The sequence below is a fragment of the Sceloporus occidentalis genome, unplaced genomic scaffold, assembly GCF_023333645.1.
Source record: "Sceloporus occidentalis isolate IW3139 unplaced genomic scaffold, rSceOcc1.0.p SCAF_7, whole genome shotgun sequence".
Taxonomy (NCBI): Eukaryota; Metazoa; Chordata; class Lepidosauria; order Squamata; family Phrynosomatidae; genus Sceloporus; species Sceloporus occidentalis.
In genome coordinates, this window is record NW_028316987.1 from 59,193,718 (window position 1) to 59,212,751 (window position 19,034).

The 19,034-nt window shown below is 39.3% G+C and overlaps 1 protein-coding gene across 1 annotated transcript in view; it reads left to right on the top strand.

Moving 5' to 3' along the window:
• The window catches only part of LOC149309815 (rap guanine nucleotide exchange factor 5-like), a 170,759-nt gene that overhangs the window by 51,620 nt on the left and 100,105 nt on the right, over positions 1-19,034 (top strand). Inside the window, exon 7 of the mRNA XM_089533094.1 lies at positions 8,190-8,238. Coding sequence (XP_089389220.1) covers positions 8,190-8,238 — 49 coding nt within the window. The remainder of the gene's footprint in view (positions 1-8,189; positions 8,239-19,034) is intronic.

A 19,034-nucleotide genomic window follows, 5' to 3' on the forward strand; every position in this document is an offset into this window, starting at 1 on the left:
GCATGTGTCATTTTAAAACATAATTATTTTTTGAAGCATATAATACAGTACATCCAATACATAAAACAATGCATACAAAACCCAAACAATTCTTTATATATAGAGCTACTGCTGAAAATTGTCCCAAAACTTCTTATTCTTAGTTCAGAATATAGCAACAAGATGGCTAAAGGGAAGAGACATTAGAAATCTTTTACTTTGTCAGATGCAGCTGGTGCTGGTCTGTTTCTGGGGCTATTTTTGTAGCTTGGGACCAGATCACCTTAAGGTTTGCCAATGTCAGAATCATGGGATTTCAGGCAGCATATAATATAAACAATTTGAAACACTTCTAGATTAAAAACATTAATATTTTATACAAGATAAAACATATTAAGCATAGCAACAATTAAAACCACTTTAAAAATTATAGAAATTTAAAACCATTTACATGTATACTTTGAAAAAAATTAGTTCCCAAAGGTTTAAATTAAAAAATCATATTTTGGTTTGAATCCAGTCAGACCTTGAAGGGGAAGGCATGCCATAATTGGGGAGTATAATAACCAGATAACAAAGTCTGGCCCTTTCTTTGAAGTCTCTTCCCTTCTAGAGCCAGATACAGACATTAGTTTCTCTGGACTTTTGGTCTGTTTTGCTAGTCATCTTTAATGGATTTTTGTGACTGCTAATTTTTTTTTTTTTTAAAGAAGATGGTGATATATTTTAAAGATGTTTGTTCTTGTTTTTGCATTTTACATCTTATCGGATATTTTTTTTTACTCATCTTGGAACACAGGATGAAAATATTCATACTAAAATAAAATAAAATATATTCACACGCACACACACAGAGAGAAGATTTTAATAAGCTGCAGACACACATTAGACTAAATCCTATTGGTTAGTCCGAAGTAGAGTAGACCCACTGAATCAACTATTGACTGGTGAGTCAATGCATTTAATGGTGAGTCCTATTAGTGATGTTCCATTGATTCAGTAGGTCTACTCCAGTTGGGACAAACTATAGAATTGAGACTATTGACAACAGCAGTCTCTAGTACTGAGATGGGAGGCAAAGTGACTGATGGACCTCACTGTATAGCAAGCCACCCATATTCTGTCCCAAGGCTGAGGGGAGGCAGAAGGGAACAAGATACACAGGGTCTCTGGAAGTCAGGACAGTGAAAAAACAAATAAGGAATGCATTACAACATAAATTTGGATATCTCAAGAGCCTAGTAAGTGACTATAATATATATTGCTAAATGTATACACTGGCCCACCATCGTGCTTCTTGCCCTAGACTGAGTATCAGCTCTTAGCTTCACTACCTGCTCACAACTCCTTTCTATTTTTGCTATCCTGATTTCCTGGACCTTGAATTTTGCTGGCATGGGAGGGTTTCTACCACATACCAGAGTCTCACAGTTGAGGGCTCTTGAATGTAAAATTGTGCCCTAATTTAGTAAAATAAATAAATGTATTAGCAAAAATTAGTCCATCACATAGTATAAAGGTGTATAGGAAATGTGAAGTTGAAGGCTTTCATGGCCAGCATCCATAGTTTTTTGTGGGTTTTTTGGGCTATGTGGCCATGTTCTAGCAGAGTTTCTGCTGGCCCGAAAAACCCACCAAAAAAAAAAAAAAAAAAAAAAAAAGTATAGGAAATAGTTAAAATGAGACACATGCTTAAAAAAAAGCAACATAGCAAAAATAACAGTTTCAGCATAAACCCTAATACTGAAGCAGTTATATTAATATTGTACATTGCACATTGCTTTGCGTCCCAATATTTGCATAGTTGGCTCTGTTCTTTCCCAGATACATTCAAGGACATTTCTCCATTTTTAGTACACAGATACCATGTAATTTTGTCCATGATTGCTAGCAGCCATGGCACACTGTCTATATATGGCATCACTCTTGATTAAATAATTTTTTGCACAAAGGAACTGACAAGTAAGCATTTAATGCTCAACTTAGTTAACTTCTGCTTGCAGGAGCTTTCTTTAGCTATTTAATATGAATACATGGGATTACAGGCACTACAGAGCTTTCTCTTTTTTCATTTCCTTCCAGCCCCACGTCCCTCCAGCTCTATTTCAGAAGGTTCCCATACTTCTTGGTCAGATTTGTGGAGAGGTCTGCAATCCATTCTCCTCATAGCTGCCATTTTGTTAGTAGGAGTGATACAGCTCTCATAAAGTTTTATAACAGCTAAATGAATTGCAGTAGTTGTTTATTCTGTCTCATGCTGCCATGGCCCCTGAGGCAATGCATAGCAAAGAAAACTCAGTAAAATGAATTAAAAACAAATTAAAATAAGTATTTTAAAAAGCACATCTACTTCTCTCTTTCTCTCTTTGTACATATAATTAAAACATTAGGATGAAGGGCTGTATAAAACAGTACAATCTTGGTTGCCCAGCAGGAAGGATGGATCCAGCCTAAACTTTAATTGCAAGTTTCACAACAGAGGTGCTGCTACTAAAAAGGTCTTGTTTTGTGCATTCACCAACCTAGTCTTTTAGCTTATGTGGGAAGAGGTGGTTCCTCAGATATCCTGTCCTCAAGCTGTCCAGGGCCTTTAATTATACGTGAAAGCAAATACAAAGCCACTGCACTTGGAGTAATACTGGTGACATGTGGTCTTTAGCATATACATTGAACAGCAGTTTGCTACTGCATTTGCACTGTTTGAATCTTCCAAATAGATTTCAAAGGGATATTTAATCTCATATTTAAAGAATTCTCATACCTGGGATCAAACATTGATAAAAATGGGGACTTCGGCCAGGAAATCAGAAGATTAAGAATGGGGAAGGCAGCCACGAAAGAACTAGAAAAGATTCTAAAATGCAAAGATATACAACTGAGCACAAAAGTTAGAATCATACAAGCCATCGTATTCCCTATTACCATGTATGGATGTGAGAGCAGGACAGTTAAGAAAGATTATTGGAAGAAAATCAATTCATTTGAGATGTGGTGCTGGAGAAGAGTGTTAAAGACTAGATTCTATGGACAGCCAAAAGGACAAACAAATGGGTCCTAGAGCAGATCAAGCCAGAAATCTTCCTAGAAGTCAAGATGACCAAACTGAGGCTGTTATACTTCAGACACATCGTGGGAAGGGAGTACTCACTGGACAATAATGCTGGGAAATGTGGAGGGAAGTGGGAAAAGAGGAAGAGCACATGCCAGATGGATGGACTCTTATTAAGGAGGTCACAGGTATGGATTTGCAGGAATTAAGCAGAGCAGTGGAAGACAGGGGGTCTTGGAGATGTCTCATCCATAAGATTGCCATGGGTTGAGATTGACTCAAGGGCAGTTAACAACACCACCAAATTTAATCTCTTAACATTTAACTTCCAGTGGGTTGTCAATGCAGGGAAAACCTTAAAAATATTAATTGAACAGAAATTGATTAAGAAGTAAGTGATTCAGCAGTGATGCCTGATGAAACTGACAGTCTCAGGTTGATATCACCAGGACATTTGAACTATGACATTAATCTCTGCTGTAACCATGACATCTGACCTTTTCTTCTGTGAGTATCCACCTGGGTTTTAATGGTAGTTTTTAATTATTAAGGGGATTATTAAGAAGATATCAAAGACATGATTAGAGGACTATGAAATAGAAGTGATTTATAGAAGTGCTGAACCCTTGAGAGATCTGACATTAATCTCTGTGTGTAAATTCCATTTTCAATATTGAAAGTTAAAATCTTGGGCTATGAAGTGTCTTTATGGGGAAAAAGTATTGTTTTATGTAGGCATAGTGCAAAGGCACCAGGGTGAAAGATCAAAAAATAGTTTCCTGTCATCTTAGCAATGACAGATTTTGATCAAAACAAATCTCTAACATATACATAATCTCCACACTTCATAAAAGCAAAAACAGTGTGCACTAGTTTTAGTACACAGGAAATGGAAGGAGAATATTGTTGTAGCATCTACAATAATTTGGGAGTGGGCAAAATGCAGCCCCCATGGCCCCCAAATTGTTTATGTTTTCTTTCGTAGGAAAAGTCCCCAGAATCCCTCCTCCAACCTGTTTTAGGCTAATATGTGGTCCTTTTTTTCCCCTAGTTGGAAAAAAAGCCTTTTCTAAGCCTTGAATAGGCCAGGTTCTCCTCAAATGTATTACAGAATTGCTCTCCCAGCCTCTGGGTAGAGACTTCTCAGTAAAAATAAAACTATATGTATATGTGAATGTAATTATTTATTTGTAGCACGAGGGTGTATGGAGGAGTGGCGAACATCCCACATTCAGCAGTATGTGTCCTAGGGACCTGGTATAGTTGTTGAACCCAGAAGAGGGAGATATGGTGGGTAGAGACAAAATATCAAGGAAGAGGGGAGCACAGAGGGTGCTTGTTGTTCCCAAACTGTCTCCCAGCACAAAGAGCATATATAGCCTTAGTGAGAGCCCCCCCTGCCGTCAGACTGAAAATGCTTCTGCCTAATGCTAGGTCAGTGAGTGGTAAAACAGCTGCAATTCAGGGCCTGATCCTGGAAAAAAACATGCTGATCTGGCACGCATTACAGAGACCTGGTTAGTTGAAAGGGGGGGGGGGGAGTTAATCTCTCTCTCTCAGCTTTGCCCACCAGGATTCTCTGTGCAGCAGCAGACGAGACCTGGTGGGCGGGGAGGTGGAGTTGCAGTGGTCTCCATTCCCCTGACCTGATGCCCCCTCACACAGTTTACTGGTTTTGAGTGTTTATTTAAAGGTGGGACAGAATAGGGTTTCTGTTGGTGTACTGTCCACCCTGCTACCCAACATTCTCCTTTCCTGAGCTAGCTGGGGTGGACTCAGGGTTGATGTTGGAGTCTCCTTGGCTAGTAGTGTGGGAGGACTTCAACATCCATGCTGAGACTGCCCTTTCAGGAGTGACTCAGGACTTCATGGCCTCCATGATAACCATGGGTCTGTTCCAAGTGGTATCTGATCCTACTCATGCTGCTAGGGCACATTGTGGACCTTGTTTTCCATGCTGGGTGAGAGGATGATGATGATCTTGGTGTGAGGAACTTACCATAGCTCCCTTTTCAGAGACAGATCATTATATGACCAGGTTTAGATTCACTGTGACTTAGAATCTCTGCAGGGCTGGGGGACCAATTAGGATGGTCTGCCCCAGGAGGCTGATGGATCTGGATGGAGTTTCATGTTGCCTCGACAGGTGATTCTGTTGAAGCTCTAGCTGACCTTTGGAATGGGGCAATGGCCAAGGTGGAGGACACAATTGCTCCTGAGTGTCCCTCTTACGGAGTGGAGCCAAACCAGCCCCTGGTTCTCCAGGGAGTTGGAGGTGATGAAGTGAGGGAGACAGAGACTAGAGCGAAGTTGGCAGAAGACTCAGAGTGAATTTGACTGAACACAGGCTAAAACTTATTTGAAGGCAAATTCTCCTCTGGCCTGTTTAATCACCCAAGAAGGACAAGGGTCTAAGACCCATGTAGTGGCCTTCATTGTCCAAGGATCCTGTCCACATCATTGGGCTGTACAAGTTGAAAAGTATCTATTAACACTGGACAGAAAGGTTACATCCACTGGCATTTTTTCGACTACAGCAACCACATTCGAGCAGATCTGAGTAACTTTATCTACAAAGTGCTGTGCAAATTCTTCACAGCAGGCTGTGGAGTAGTCTACATTTTTTACTTGAGGGTGAGTGCACAAGAGAGCCCTGACCGCTCAGAACAGCTCTACTGGATGGTTCCCTGTAGATGCAATGCTGGCAGCAAAAAGTAATTTCTTACTGGCAGCAAAAAATAATTACTTTGCTGCCTGCACTTCCGCAGAGTAGGCCTTCAAATTACTCTTTCCCACTCCAATCCAAGGAGGCTGTCCTGGTCCTAAACCAGTATCTGTCATCTCTAATGGACTGGATGAAGGTGCACAAATTGCAACTTGAATTGACTGTCTGGATTGACAAGACAGAGCTGCTCCTGGGCAGTCGGAAGGCAGATAAGGGAATGGGGATACTGCCTGTGGTTAGATGCAGTTACACTGCCCCTGAAGACACAGGTTCACAGTTTGGGTGTATTCCTGGACTCAGCTTTGAACCTGGAGGCCCAGGTCTCTGCAGTGACCAGGAGTGCTTTTGAACACTTAAAGCCTGTGTGCCAACTAAGCCTGTTACTTGAGATGATGGATCTGGCCTTGGTAGTATCTGCCTTGGTTACATCCCTTTTGGACTACTGTAATATGCTGTACTTGGGACTGCATTTAAAGAGTGTTTAGAAACTGCAGCTGGTACAAAGAGTTGCAGCTAGGCTGTTAACTGGGCCAGATTACAGAGATCAGACAATGCACCTGTTGAAACAGCTCCACTGGCTGCCAGTTTGCTTCTGGGCACAATTCAAAGTGCTGGTTATGACCTATAAAGACCTATATGGCTGATATCCAGGCTATTTGCAGACCGGATCTCCCTGTATAAACCAGTCCAAGGTCTGAGATCCTCAGTAGAGGCCCTTCTCTCAGTCCCACCACTATCATATGCATGTTTAGTGGGTATGCGATAGAGGGTCTTCTTAGTGGCTGCCCCTAGACTCTGAAAGGAGGCCCAAGGAGGCCAGAATGGTCCCCTCGTCCTTTCGCTGGCAAGTTAAAAACTGTTTATGCAGACAGGCTTTTAAAACAGAAATTTTTTAAAGAATGGACTGAGGTATTGTATTTTTAAAGTGTTTTAAACACTTCTATCTTTTTAAACTGTATTTTATTATTTTAATGAGCAATCTATTTTAATATTGTAATTCAATTCTATTTTAATGTATCACTTTTGTATGTTTTTAATTGTACTGTTCTTTTAATATTGTGAGTGGGAGACTAATGAATAATAGTAATAATAACAATGTTTTCATAAAAGTACTTACACAGTAATTAGCTATTGAGATATACTTAATACATTGTATTTTCCAAATCAGAATGGGCAACTACCAGAGGTCTGGAGGCCACACACACCCTGAGTTTGTGTTGCCACAATCCCCATGCTCCCAACTGCCCCCTTTTTAATGTTTATTTTTGTAAAATGCAAGAATGCACCCATTTCTTTCTTGAGGGCATGGGAGTAATTTTTCCATCTGCTATTGTATGGGATATCCTTTTAAAAGCAGGCAATACATTATAATTTAACATGACCTGAAAGCTCTTACTATGCTGGTACTCCAAGATGATGTGTGTTGTGAGACCGATAGGCTCTGTGGTGATTTACCTCTGCTGATGTCCAGATCAATATATAGACATAGGCTTCCTTTCATCTATAAACTCCTGAAATACCTGAAGTACAGATAAGGTATTGTGACAGATGGCCTATCTATTATCATTCATTTCCTCCCCTGGAAAATATGGCTATTGATCCTGTATTAGCTCCTGTATTCTGAGCTGAAGGGAAATGGAAAACTTATTTGTACATATTTCCTGATGGATTAATAATCTGCTTAATTTAAAAGAAAGTGTCTATGGGGGTGAGAAAACGGACTGTGCAGGAAAAAATATTCAGCTGCTAGTACTTTCTTCTGTGTTCATGTAATTATTGAAGCTGGTACAGTATATCTTGTATCAATTATGGTATTCTATCATATACTTTACCACCATCATGTACAGATTTGCATCATAGCACAACTGTACATGATGTTACAGATTGTTGCAGGTCAAACATCTGATTGTGCTATGGAATATTAAGCAAAAATTCTTCATCCATGTTATGTTAAGTAAACATCCAGTTCTCATCCTTTAAACCTCTTGAAGGTTGAGTAAGAAATAATGACATTTGATGAAACACATATGTAATTCTGGAACCAAATTTGACACACAGTAGAACAACTGTAACTGGATTCCACCAAAATAGCTGCAGTGATAACTTTGCGAAGATAGTATAACTTAATGGCACAATTCTATGCATGTTACTCAAATGTATGCTCTACTGCATTCAATAGGCTTACATCCAGGTATATAAGTGAGATTGTAGTTTAATTCCATTTGGGAGCTAGATCATCTGCCATGGAATATGGAGACCCAGACTGCTTGTAGTGTTTGTTGTTATTTTGGATATTTTATTATTCTTTGTAGTATTTTATAGATGAAAAATCAATAAAGAGTACCTACACACATTTTTTTTAAATTGTATTTTATCAGTAGCAATATTCTGTTTTATCAGCACCATCTGTAACACTTTTTCTTCTTGCTGTGTTAGGTACAGAGAGAATTGGCTACTGTTCTTGCTTTGAAGGCAAGAAAATCAGGTGAGTATTATAAATGTTTGCTTTTGTTTTATTATTCTGCTGCATGCAACACACACACACACACACACACAGTGCAAAGCCAGTTGAAAGGAACAAGAAATATTTACTTGCATTCTGTTCTTTCCAATTTCTCCTTTTGTATTGTCCGAGTTCATTTACTTTTCAGGTCATGTACCGAGTTCATTTACTTATATGGAATGCCTACCCCAGATAAGCTTGCCTGTTGTGTCTGTTATGGTATTTCCAGTGCCAAATGAACACTTTTTATTTTGAGTGTTGTTAGGTTATAGCATTCTACTCTCTGTGGCTGGTATTATCTTGGTTTTATTGTGTACTAGTTCTCCTTCTTGTTTATGATTTGTATTTTATAATTGAAGTCTTCTGTATACTGCTCAGAGAATATTAGTTATGAGTAGGGTTAAAAACCCAGTTGTTGTTGCTGTCCACCTTCAGGTTGTTTCTGATTTATGGCAAACCTATAGTGAAGCTATCACAGGTTTTTCTTGGCAAGATTTATTCAGAGGGGGCTTGCTTTTGCCTTCTGCTAAAACTGAGAAAATATGACTCTGCAAAAAGGTCACCCAGTGGGTTTGCCAGTCTCTAGAGCCTTAGGGCCAGTACAGATTGATGCTTTGCGCCGGCCTGGGGCCAAAGGTAGGGCTTGGGGGAGTGGAGTGTCTGCAAGCTCCCAGGCCCTACTGTATTGTCCGGGTGCCATTTTGGTGCGTGCCTGTTCAGATGGTGCGCACCGCGATGACATGCCTCATGTGCCGTGTCCAATTGGTATGGCACACAAGGGACGTCACCATGCCGCTCCAGTCACCACGCCGCTCCAGGGCGCTAATGGTGCCTAGGCAGCAGAGGAGAAAAGAGCCACATTTTGCAGCTCCTTTTTCCAGGCGCATTGTTGCCACGCCATTTGGTTGGCATGGCCACGATCTGGAGGAGAAAGGGGCCTGTGTCTGCCCCTTTACCCCAGTCTGTACAGGCCCATAGTCCAAAGTCTCCAGAGTCACTACACAATGCTGGCTGTCACTCAAAAAATACAGTACACACACACATTTGTGCATACATATTTGGAGACAGTTTTCCTGCTTGTTAAATCATGTAATCAAATGTTATTAGACTGCAGCATTGCTCTCTAATGTTGCTCTATGGCTCTATGAACTTAAAAATGCCCACTGTGAAATCATCAGGCTATGAAGGAAAAGGAAATTGGATATTGAAAAGGTGCATTCTAAAATGCAGATACTAAGGGCCATTTTAATGAAATGACGTGTCTTTATTGTCATGTAGGTTCCATGTGTTTGTCTGAAAAACAGCAACATTAGATAAGCACAAAAGGTCTGACTTTGAGCTTTTTCTAGGAATGTTTTCCCCCAGCCTGGAATGGCCTATGGGTTTATGACTGAGTGGGGAGTTTTTTAAAATGAAATTTATGTCTGGTATAGAAATCTAAAGCACAACCCACCCAGCTGCATGTAAGATATTTTAATGCAAGGGCTATTCCGTCATATTTTCACATTTATGGACTTTACCAAAAATGCATCAAGTTTACATCAGTTGTGGACTGATGATGCATGATGATTATGGCATGGGATATTTCACATGTATGTATATGCATAACTGATTGTGATAATGTATTCTTCTGCATTTAAATATGGAAATTATTAGTGGTACTAGTTTCTAAACTAGCTTCAGGTAATAAATGTAAAATCCACAGTACTCAGAACATATTCTAGATAATAATCCAGTATACAAAGTAGTATAATGTCAGTTATCTAATATAGGCATGCCTGGTTTCTGGTGTTTTGCAGGCTCATCTCTCTTGAGGTCAATTAACCAGAGTAGAGAAAATGAACACTAATTAACTCAGCTCGTAACACAGTGTCAAGGAGACCACATTCAATTTTTTTTAATTTTAATTGCAGAGTTATATATATATATATATATATATATATTAAAAAAAAGAACATGGGAAGTCTCCTTTCTTAATGTTCTGTTGTAGCTGTAATCTGCTTCTTATTCTTAAATATCTCAACATGATAGGAAGATGCAGGAGCCTTTTGCAAATATGTGGGGTTGATAAAATCCTATTTCCTATTTGATCTCTGACAAATGGTTCCTTTGGGACTGGCTTTCTCTCTGGAAACCAAATGAGCATAATGAGTAGCCTTCCCTGCAAATTCAATATTAGCTTTACACCTCAGGTCAAAAGAAAGTTAATGACCATTTGCACACTGGAGATGGAAAATTGCATTGCATTTCATATTATTGTCAATTTAAAAGTATAGTATTACACTGAAGTAATTTATATTTAAATTGATTTAAATTACACACCATGGTCACTGAGGACACTGGAGAAGAAGAGTGGGGAAAAACCCCCAACAACCCCTAGCTTTAGTGATACAGGTATCTATTCACTTGGTCTAAGCAGTTGTAATATTTACCACACAAAACAAATGACAGAATTAGAGATGAGAGAGAGAGAGAGGAAGGAAGGAAGGAAGGAAGGAAGGAAGGAAGGAAGGAAGGATAGATGGATGGTTATGCCTGCTTTTGGGGGGAGGGGGAGAAAGAAAGGCTGCATATGCAGATCTTCTCTTTAGGCAAGCTGTAAAGGCCCTTATCACAATAGCAACACATGGAACTCCATTCATACAGATGGTTCCTGTAAGTATCACATCTTTCAGTCCAGACTGGTATGTCTTACTGGATCAGTGGTGTACCATTCTTCATTTATATTTTAGTTGTACGTTGAAAAGTACACATTTCTTATCATTCGTATCATTTAGCCATTATCCTTTACAGGATTTTTACATCTACTGTATATACTCATGTATAAGCCTAGAAATTTTAGTCAAATAATTGGCCACAAAAACCTGAGTCGACTTATTCATGGGTCAATAAATGTAAGTATTGTACTTTAAGTCATATCTATCTATCTATCTATCTATCTATCTATCTATCTATCTATCTGAACCATTCTCTGGTTAAAAGGAAAGAGTGTAATCTGTCCTGGAAGAACTGACACCCCTTCTATTCTCTCATCCATCCAATCTTTAATGTGAGCACATAGTTATGCCTGAGGGAATTTTGTAGGTTCCTTGGCATTGTTTTTCTTTGCTTCATCCTTTAGATCTTTGTTACATGTCCCTAAGTTTTACCCTTGTCTTATCAACGAATCATATCAAAATCCATAATTTTGGCCTCAAAATCTGCCGTTGATTTATACATGAGATCGACTTATAGTTGAGTACATATGGTATGTGTTTTTGCAAATGCACAGTAAATGACTGCTTCACTTTTTAGCATTACCCATCTCTTGGCTTGGTAAAGATTTTCATTCAGCTGATTTAAAAAGCTAAACAGCCTCCCTCTTTCCTAGAGGTCTGTCTGATAGTTAGCAGAGGAAGGCTGTTTTCTGTGCCTACATTTAAAAATAGAGAAAGGTGGGACAACAACAACAGGAGCATTACTCCTTTCCTTTTTAACTACCCACTATTTTAAAGAAATCTTAATACATCCCAGATTGCTATTTCAGATCTGCTCCCCAAATAGTCATTCTTAAGCTCTTGCTATGTCATTTTTGTGCTTCTGTTTTTGTACCATTTTAGAATCCTTACTATAAAATGGATGATATATTATCAGAAACCTAATTTTTGTTTGGTGTTTGTTATCAAATTTACTGTCTGTTTCATTTTAGCAAATATCCCAAACACCTGCCACAGCTGGTTGGAAATGAGATGCTTTTCAATGTAATTTTGCTGAGGCTCCTGCAGTCTGGGCTGTGAAGAGTTTTTGTGCTGTGGCAAGGAAAGAGTTAATTATCCCCACTTCAGATCATTATTGTCTATTAGTCTTAAATGCTTTAAGATCCTCTTCCTGCAGTGTAGGGAAATATTACTGGTGTTTGTGTGAGTCAATAGAACTGGGGGAACTTTTTGCCAGTTAGCATTGCCAGCAAGGGAATTGGTTTGTGTTTTGTGTTTCCGCTTAAACATTCAGCACAAAATGGTCAGTGATAGTGTTAATTGTTAACACACTATAAAGCTAAGGGAGGAAGTTCACACCTTCCTTGACTTTATTGTTCCAGCTTGCTTGGCAGCAGAATATGTTCCCATAATTCATTAGTTTGTGTTGAGAAGTTTATCACTCCAGCCAGAGGTGGTACCATTTTAGAAATTTAATTTCTGTGCAATGCAGTAGAAGATGCAGATATCATTATTCTTTACTATATGGCTCTTTATTAATTGGACTCAGATAAATAATTCAGATTAATTTTGTTTAAAAAAATCAGGTGAATTTGAAGCTTTATATAACATAAAATAAACATATAGTACCAAGCTGCTGTTGAACACTCTGGAGAATGCACTCTGGCAGCTATGTTGAATAATCTTTCAGAGACAGAATGGTGGAGTAGAAATAAACATATACAGTAATCATAATACATAAAAGCAGACATTGCCATGTAACTTTGAAATATATTTTTGACATCTTGTAACTTAACCATTTGGGGCTGAATGCTTGCGTTCACCCTGGCCTGGCATTTTCCTATATGGATAATAATAATAATAATTCCCACTTTTCCCTGCGGATCGAGGTGGGATTACATCAGATAAAATCGAACAATACAGTTACAAAATGTCAATAAAAGCACACAAAAATACATGCACAGTCATTAAAATAGCCAAACCGTCATCTGTTTCTGTACTATTGAATCAAGCGTGGAAGATTCTTTAAGATAGTTATAGAAGATCAGATGGGTAGGGCCGTTGGAAAAGATCCATCAAGTGCCTTCTTGAAGGCATCTAAGGTGGTGATAAGACAGATCTCTTCTGGTATGTTGCTCCAAAGTGTGGGGGCCGTGGCTGTGAACGCTTTATGGGAAGTTGTGATTAGTCTGGTCTTTATATATTCCAATATTTTCTTCCCCGATGTTCTGAGAGTGCGGGGCGGATTGTGTAGGGAGAGGTGTTCCCTTAAGTAACTCGGGCCCAAGCCAAGAAGGGCTTTAAAGGTAATAACCAACACTTTGTATTGGGCCTGGAAGCTGATCGGTAGCCAGTGTAATGATTTTAATATTGGAGTAATATGGTCAGATCTAGAAGTACCTGTGACCAATCTGGCTGCAGTGTTTTGGATCAATTGAAGCTTCCGAACTTGGTACAAAGGTAGCCCCATGTAGAGCGCATTGCAGAAATCTAAATGAGAGGTTACCAGTGCGTGTACCACTCTTTCAAGGTCCCTCTGGGCCAGGTAGGGGCACAGTTGGTACCAAGTGCTCCTGGCCACTGCCTCCTCCTGATATGACAATTGTAGTGACGAGTCGAGGAGCACTCCCAAACTGCGAGCGTCGTCCTTTAGGGGAAGTGTAACCCCGTCCAGGACTGGCTGACAAATCTCCATCCCTGGACCAGGGGTCCCTATCGCAAGCACCTCTGTTTTCTCTGGATTCAACCTGAGTTTGTTTTCCCTCATTCAGACCATTACCGACTTAAGACAGGCATTTAGAGGAGAGATGCCATCCTTAGTCACTGCAACAGTCGGAGACATAGAGAAGTGGATCACACAGGTCATTAGTCCCAGTCCAGAATTGCCCAGTCCAGATCCTGATCCAGCAGTCCTGGACTCACCCAGACCCAACATTGTCCAGAATGATTGACTGATTGCAGCTAAGTGTCCTGGAAACTCTGCCATGACAGCTCACAAACTGCATAGGCCCCCAAACCCCTTACTTGCTGCCTCTGCCCAGAAAGCCCCCAACACAGCCATTGACTTTGGAAGGGGGTGCCAGGTCAAGTGGGTGTAGCCAGGTGCCTCGTTTCCTTCCTTATGGCCTACAGCAGAAGAGTGGACATGCCAGTTTTATCAGGTAAGGTGTGTGGCAATGGCGACAGATCCACAGTGTGGCAGCAGGCAAGCGTGTGAACACCGGCCTATTGCTGTGCCAGCCTGGGGACTGAACTAGGGGGGAATCACAGGCAGAATACCATGGAGTTGGCCCATTGTATCCTTCCTGTCCATATGTGCTCATCATTACTATGCTCCAACCTTTATTCTTTGCTGTATTAGTCTTCTTGGAAGGAGAGAGCTAGCTGATAATGATCCAGTCTGCTGCAAAGACCCTAACTTCTTTTAACTGTAGCTTGTTAAGGTTTAATAAGATTTTCACTAGTGGCTGGAACCAAATATGCAGGTCTGAAAGCAAATTGAGCCTGAGAAGACAAAATGACTACATTGAGGCTGTCAATACCATGAGACTAAATATTATTGTTCTTGTTAATTGTCTGAGTTGACTTTAACCCATGGCAACCCAATGAATGAGAGCTTTCACATCCATTCATAGAGATGGCTTGTACCATCCATTTTGTAATCAGTGATATATCTTACAATTCAAAAACTTGTAAAGTTCCTTCATAGCTGCCTTTCCAAGTCCTAATCTTCTGACTCATTAGAATGACTCATTAGTGAATTATTATAATGCTTGGTATATATTATAATTGCTACAGTGGAAGGCAATAGAAAGAGAGGAAGACTATGAAGTTTATCGCATGGGGGGAAAACGTTTTTGAAATGCTTTTGAAACTGTTCCCAGAAATGGCGCCCTCTGGAACATATTGGGAACCTGATGGGAACGCCCAGTGGCGACGGTGGCATTCCGCCGTGCGGTAAACTAGCATTCTGGGACCCATCGGGTTCCTATCACGCTCCGTGCGCCCGTGCGCACTCGTGCTTGTTAGAACGCATCGGGGGACTTTTTCCCCCCATGTGATAAACTTCTGTATTACAAGTGAATAGACTCAAACCAGGCAGCTGCAATCTGAGACTACAAGACCTTAGGAAGGCCTTAATGGAGGTCTCTTGTTCATAAGGTCACCATAAACTGAAGCCAAATTGATGACAATTAACAAAAGCAAGGCTTTGTATTGAGGAGGTGGGAAGAGTACTTAACATTCCAGCACTTCCCAATACTCAGGGATGTAGCTAGGATTTTAGGAAGGGGGGGTCCAAACTAAGTGCCACCATTATAATGGGGCTTGAATGTGGCGGCGCAGCAGCACACACCATTCACTTTTCTAATGGAAGGGGGGGGTCCGGACCCCAAGAACCCCCCCCCCTTGGCTACGTCCCTGCAATACTGTTGTTAGCACTGGAGGATATCACACGACTGAAATTGGAAGTATAATCCAGTGTCATCCTGAACGCAATCATGTGTATTCACATGATTGCGTCAAAGGTTGCAACACGCTATCGCTGGTAGTCCGAATGCAATCACACGTCAATCCACAGTTGAGTAAATTCAGTGAACTAGTGAAGTCACAAACCCTATTCCTAGACAACTTCGCACTCAGTGCACTGTTGTTTGGTGTGATATGCATGTCTCCTTTGATCCTGGTTCCCCCCCATCTGGTAGGGGGGGGTTTCCCATGAAGCCACGCTGCAATTCCGCTTCAATTTTGCTTCTGCTTGTCCTTCAGCATTGCTGAGGTGGGGGGGGGGGGGGCTGCTGCCTGCTAATTAAGAGACATGGACTGGGAGCTATTGGATAACCATTATATTCACGTTTTAATGTGACAAGAGTGAATATATGCTCGTTTTTATGTGACTAGAGCATGTTTTTTCAACCATTCTTCCTGCCCCCCAACCTCTTTTGAAAAGTGTGATCAGTAATCACGTAATTGTGTGAATTTTTGAACTGACCTCGCTATCTTCTCTTTTGAAATTGAGAGCCTCCCATCCCGTTTGATAAACTCCACTGTTGAGAGGAGATAAGTGAAAGCCAGATGAGTAACATGTAGTCCGGTAACAAGATATGGCATCACTGTATTAAAGCCAGGCTAAAGTGGCTACTTGGAGTGCTGCTGCATTTGATGGAAATACTACATATTTGAAGGAATTACACAACACACACACACACACACACACACACACACACACACACACCAAGAAGCAAGAGAATTATGTTTCTTTGATGGGGGGATGTCAATCTTGATTTTGCTAGGTATATTAAAGTCTGATGATTTTTCTGATGAATATAGTCATTTTATTGCATTGTCTTATTTTGTTTTAATTTATTAATGCTTTGCAGAATGCCATTTTCTGTCTCCTCAGTGCTTTCTTCAAATGTGAAGTGTTTTGGCAATGTTGTTTGTGAGTTGTTTTGAGCACAGCATGGTGTGGGAAGTGATATATAAATTAATTGCCCAATATATTTAAAAATCGTTATTGGGTGAAATTGGACATAAAATGATCTGAATAAATAGTACACAGAGATTTTAGTGTTAATATTATCTTATTTTGGGTTTTTGAACCTTTTGTATCATAGCCAAATATAGCAATATGTGTGCTCCATTCCTTCAGGAACAGATTGTTGCTTTAGGTGAGAGCTGTACTCTGCCTCTTTCATTTTATTGGCTGGATAGTCACAATATCCTTTATTTCTATTCTAATTCTTCAGTCCCACGTGTGTGGAGGAATCAAAATCTGAGGAACAGAAATTTATGAAAAGTTAATGAATTTTACTGATGCTTAATTGGGATTTAATTATTTTTAGTAATGTGTTTAGTAATGATGATGATTAAGCTTTATTTATAAAGCACTTTAAATTTACAAAGATTTGATTATAAACCCATGCCCTTGTGTTCTTCTTTCATAGTCTCATAAAAGATATCAGGAAACTATGTGTTGGTCCTATGTGGTAGATTTTCATTTAGAAACAGAATTCTCTGTGGACAAGTGGTAAACTACTAGAAAGGACAAATTAATGATAGAATTTTTTTCAAAAAATTAAATTGAGTTTAATTATTATACAGTGCACAAAATTACTAACATAAAAGGCATAACTAAAAACATAACTGACACTAAAAATACAACAATACTAACAATACAAAAAATAATAAATTGTAAGATTCAAGGAGGGAAGAGAATCTCAAAGAACAAGTTGGTGAATTCTTGTACATAAAGATTATGTTTATGCATATTTATATAGCTATGTATTCATTTCAAAATTTCTCATCCAATCTCTAGTATTTATAATATACTAAAGACAAAATAACATCAAATAATAGCAATGATAAATAACATCCACGAGAAAAAACAAACAAAACACAAAAACAAATACAAAATCATTTAGTATAAAATACGTTTATGTCCAGAACTCCCTCTAATTCCGTTCTTTTTATAACCCTAAGCCTCTATCTCTTTAATCTTCTTTTTAATGATGGAAATTCTTAACCAGACTTCTTATTAGTTGTAATCACTTATACGTTTTAACTGTTCATCTGAAATGAATATTCCATTAATGTTAGAGTAGGTAATTTTTCTGTCTAAAGTATCATAAGCCTCCCCCCCTTTTTTTTGCATGAACAGTAATCCTCTTTGTATATAAAAATATACAGTCTCTCTGTATATCTATAATGCTTGGTATATATTATAATTGCTAAGGTGGAGGGTATTTACTTTATTATTGGTTTTATAGTGAATCTTGAATGAAAAATCCTTCCTGTTGTCTACAAGGAATTAAATCAGGGCATAGCCTCCTGATCTTTAAGTGACTGTTAAAAAATCAACATCCTGAACTCCTTAGCTCATTTGTAGATCAGCACATTTGGAATTGTTCTTCACCAAGATAATGGCCATTTAAGATCTTTGCATTATTTTATTCATGGTGACCTGTTCTATGAATAAAACAGGAGAAATACTGTAGAAAGGGTTTGTGGTAGCAATAAACTGGATTGCAGCCTTTGCAGTCTGGTTGCATTATATGTGCCACATGGGACAGATTTGTGACTCTCATGAGAATAGCTTTTATGTTTAAATAACAAAAATGTTGTCCTTTGTTCTCATATGGAGAATGTATAGAGGAAGACTGTTGATGTTGGCATAGTAAACGTTTTTACTGCTGATTCTACCTACCACCCAGAGATTATAAATCTTAATGAATTTGAGGAAATTACCGCCATTGTCTCATCCCACCAGGGACCATTCTGTGGTTTCAGTTGCATTGCCTATAGTAGCTCTTATACATTCCCTTAACTGAGGATGGTTTGTTTGCAGCCGTGGTAGTGTGGGATGGCTTCTCCCTGCTTCAACATTAACTTCTTCAGCAGCAAAAGTCTTTACAGTTCTTAAAATATCAGCACCTGCAAAACAGAATATGGAACTATAAACTCAGGAGTGACAATGATCCAACTGGACCAGGGAGTCCTGTCCGAAATAGCTAATGTTGAGGAATAATAGGGATTGCAGTGCAACAACATCTAGAGGGTTGTATGATTCCCATCCCGAACTAGAATCTGAAAAAAAAAACAACACTACAGTCTGAAAGCAGAACTAATGAAACTTCCAGTTGGATTAAGGTGATTAGTAGACCAACTCCCCAGTTCTGCTCTTTTTTCTTTATATCTATCCTGATTCTACCCATCTCTGTTTTGGTCTGACCATAGTCCTCCATTCTTGCCTAGACCCTTCCAAGCTACAGTTGCATCATCCTGATGGATCCCAGTCAAAAGAACATAGCTTTTGCCTTGGTTTGAATGTTTTTACTATTGTATTTTTCTAGAACATTGCAATCTCAGTTTTACAGTATACCACACAAGGTGCTCCCAGAAGCATTTATTGGAACTTGTGCAATTCCTTGCGCAAGTGGTGGAGTCCACAGCTGCATAAGAATAGAATGATAAGGGAAGAAGCAAATGGTCTTATGAAAGTTTGCTCACACAGATATTTGCATGTATATGTGGAAATATGCAGACATGATAAAAACTGAGACAAAACTGTTAGAATTGAGGAGC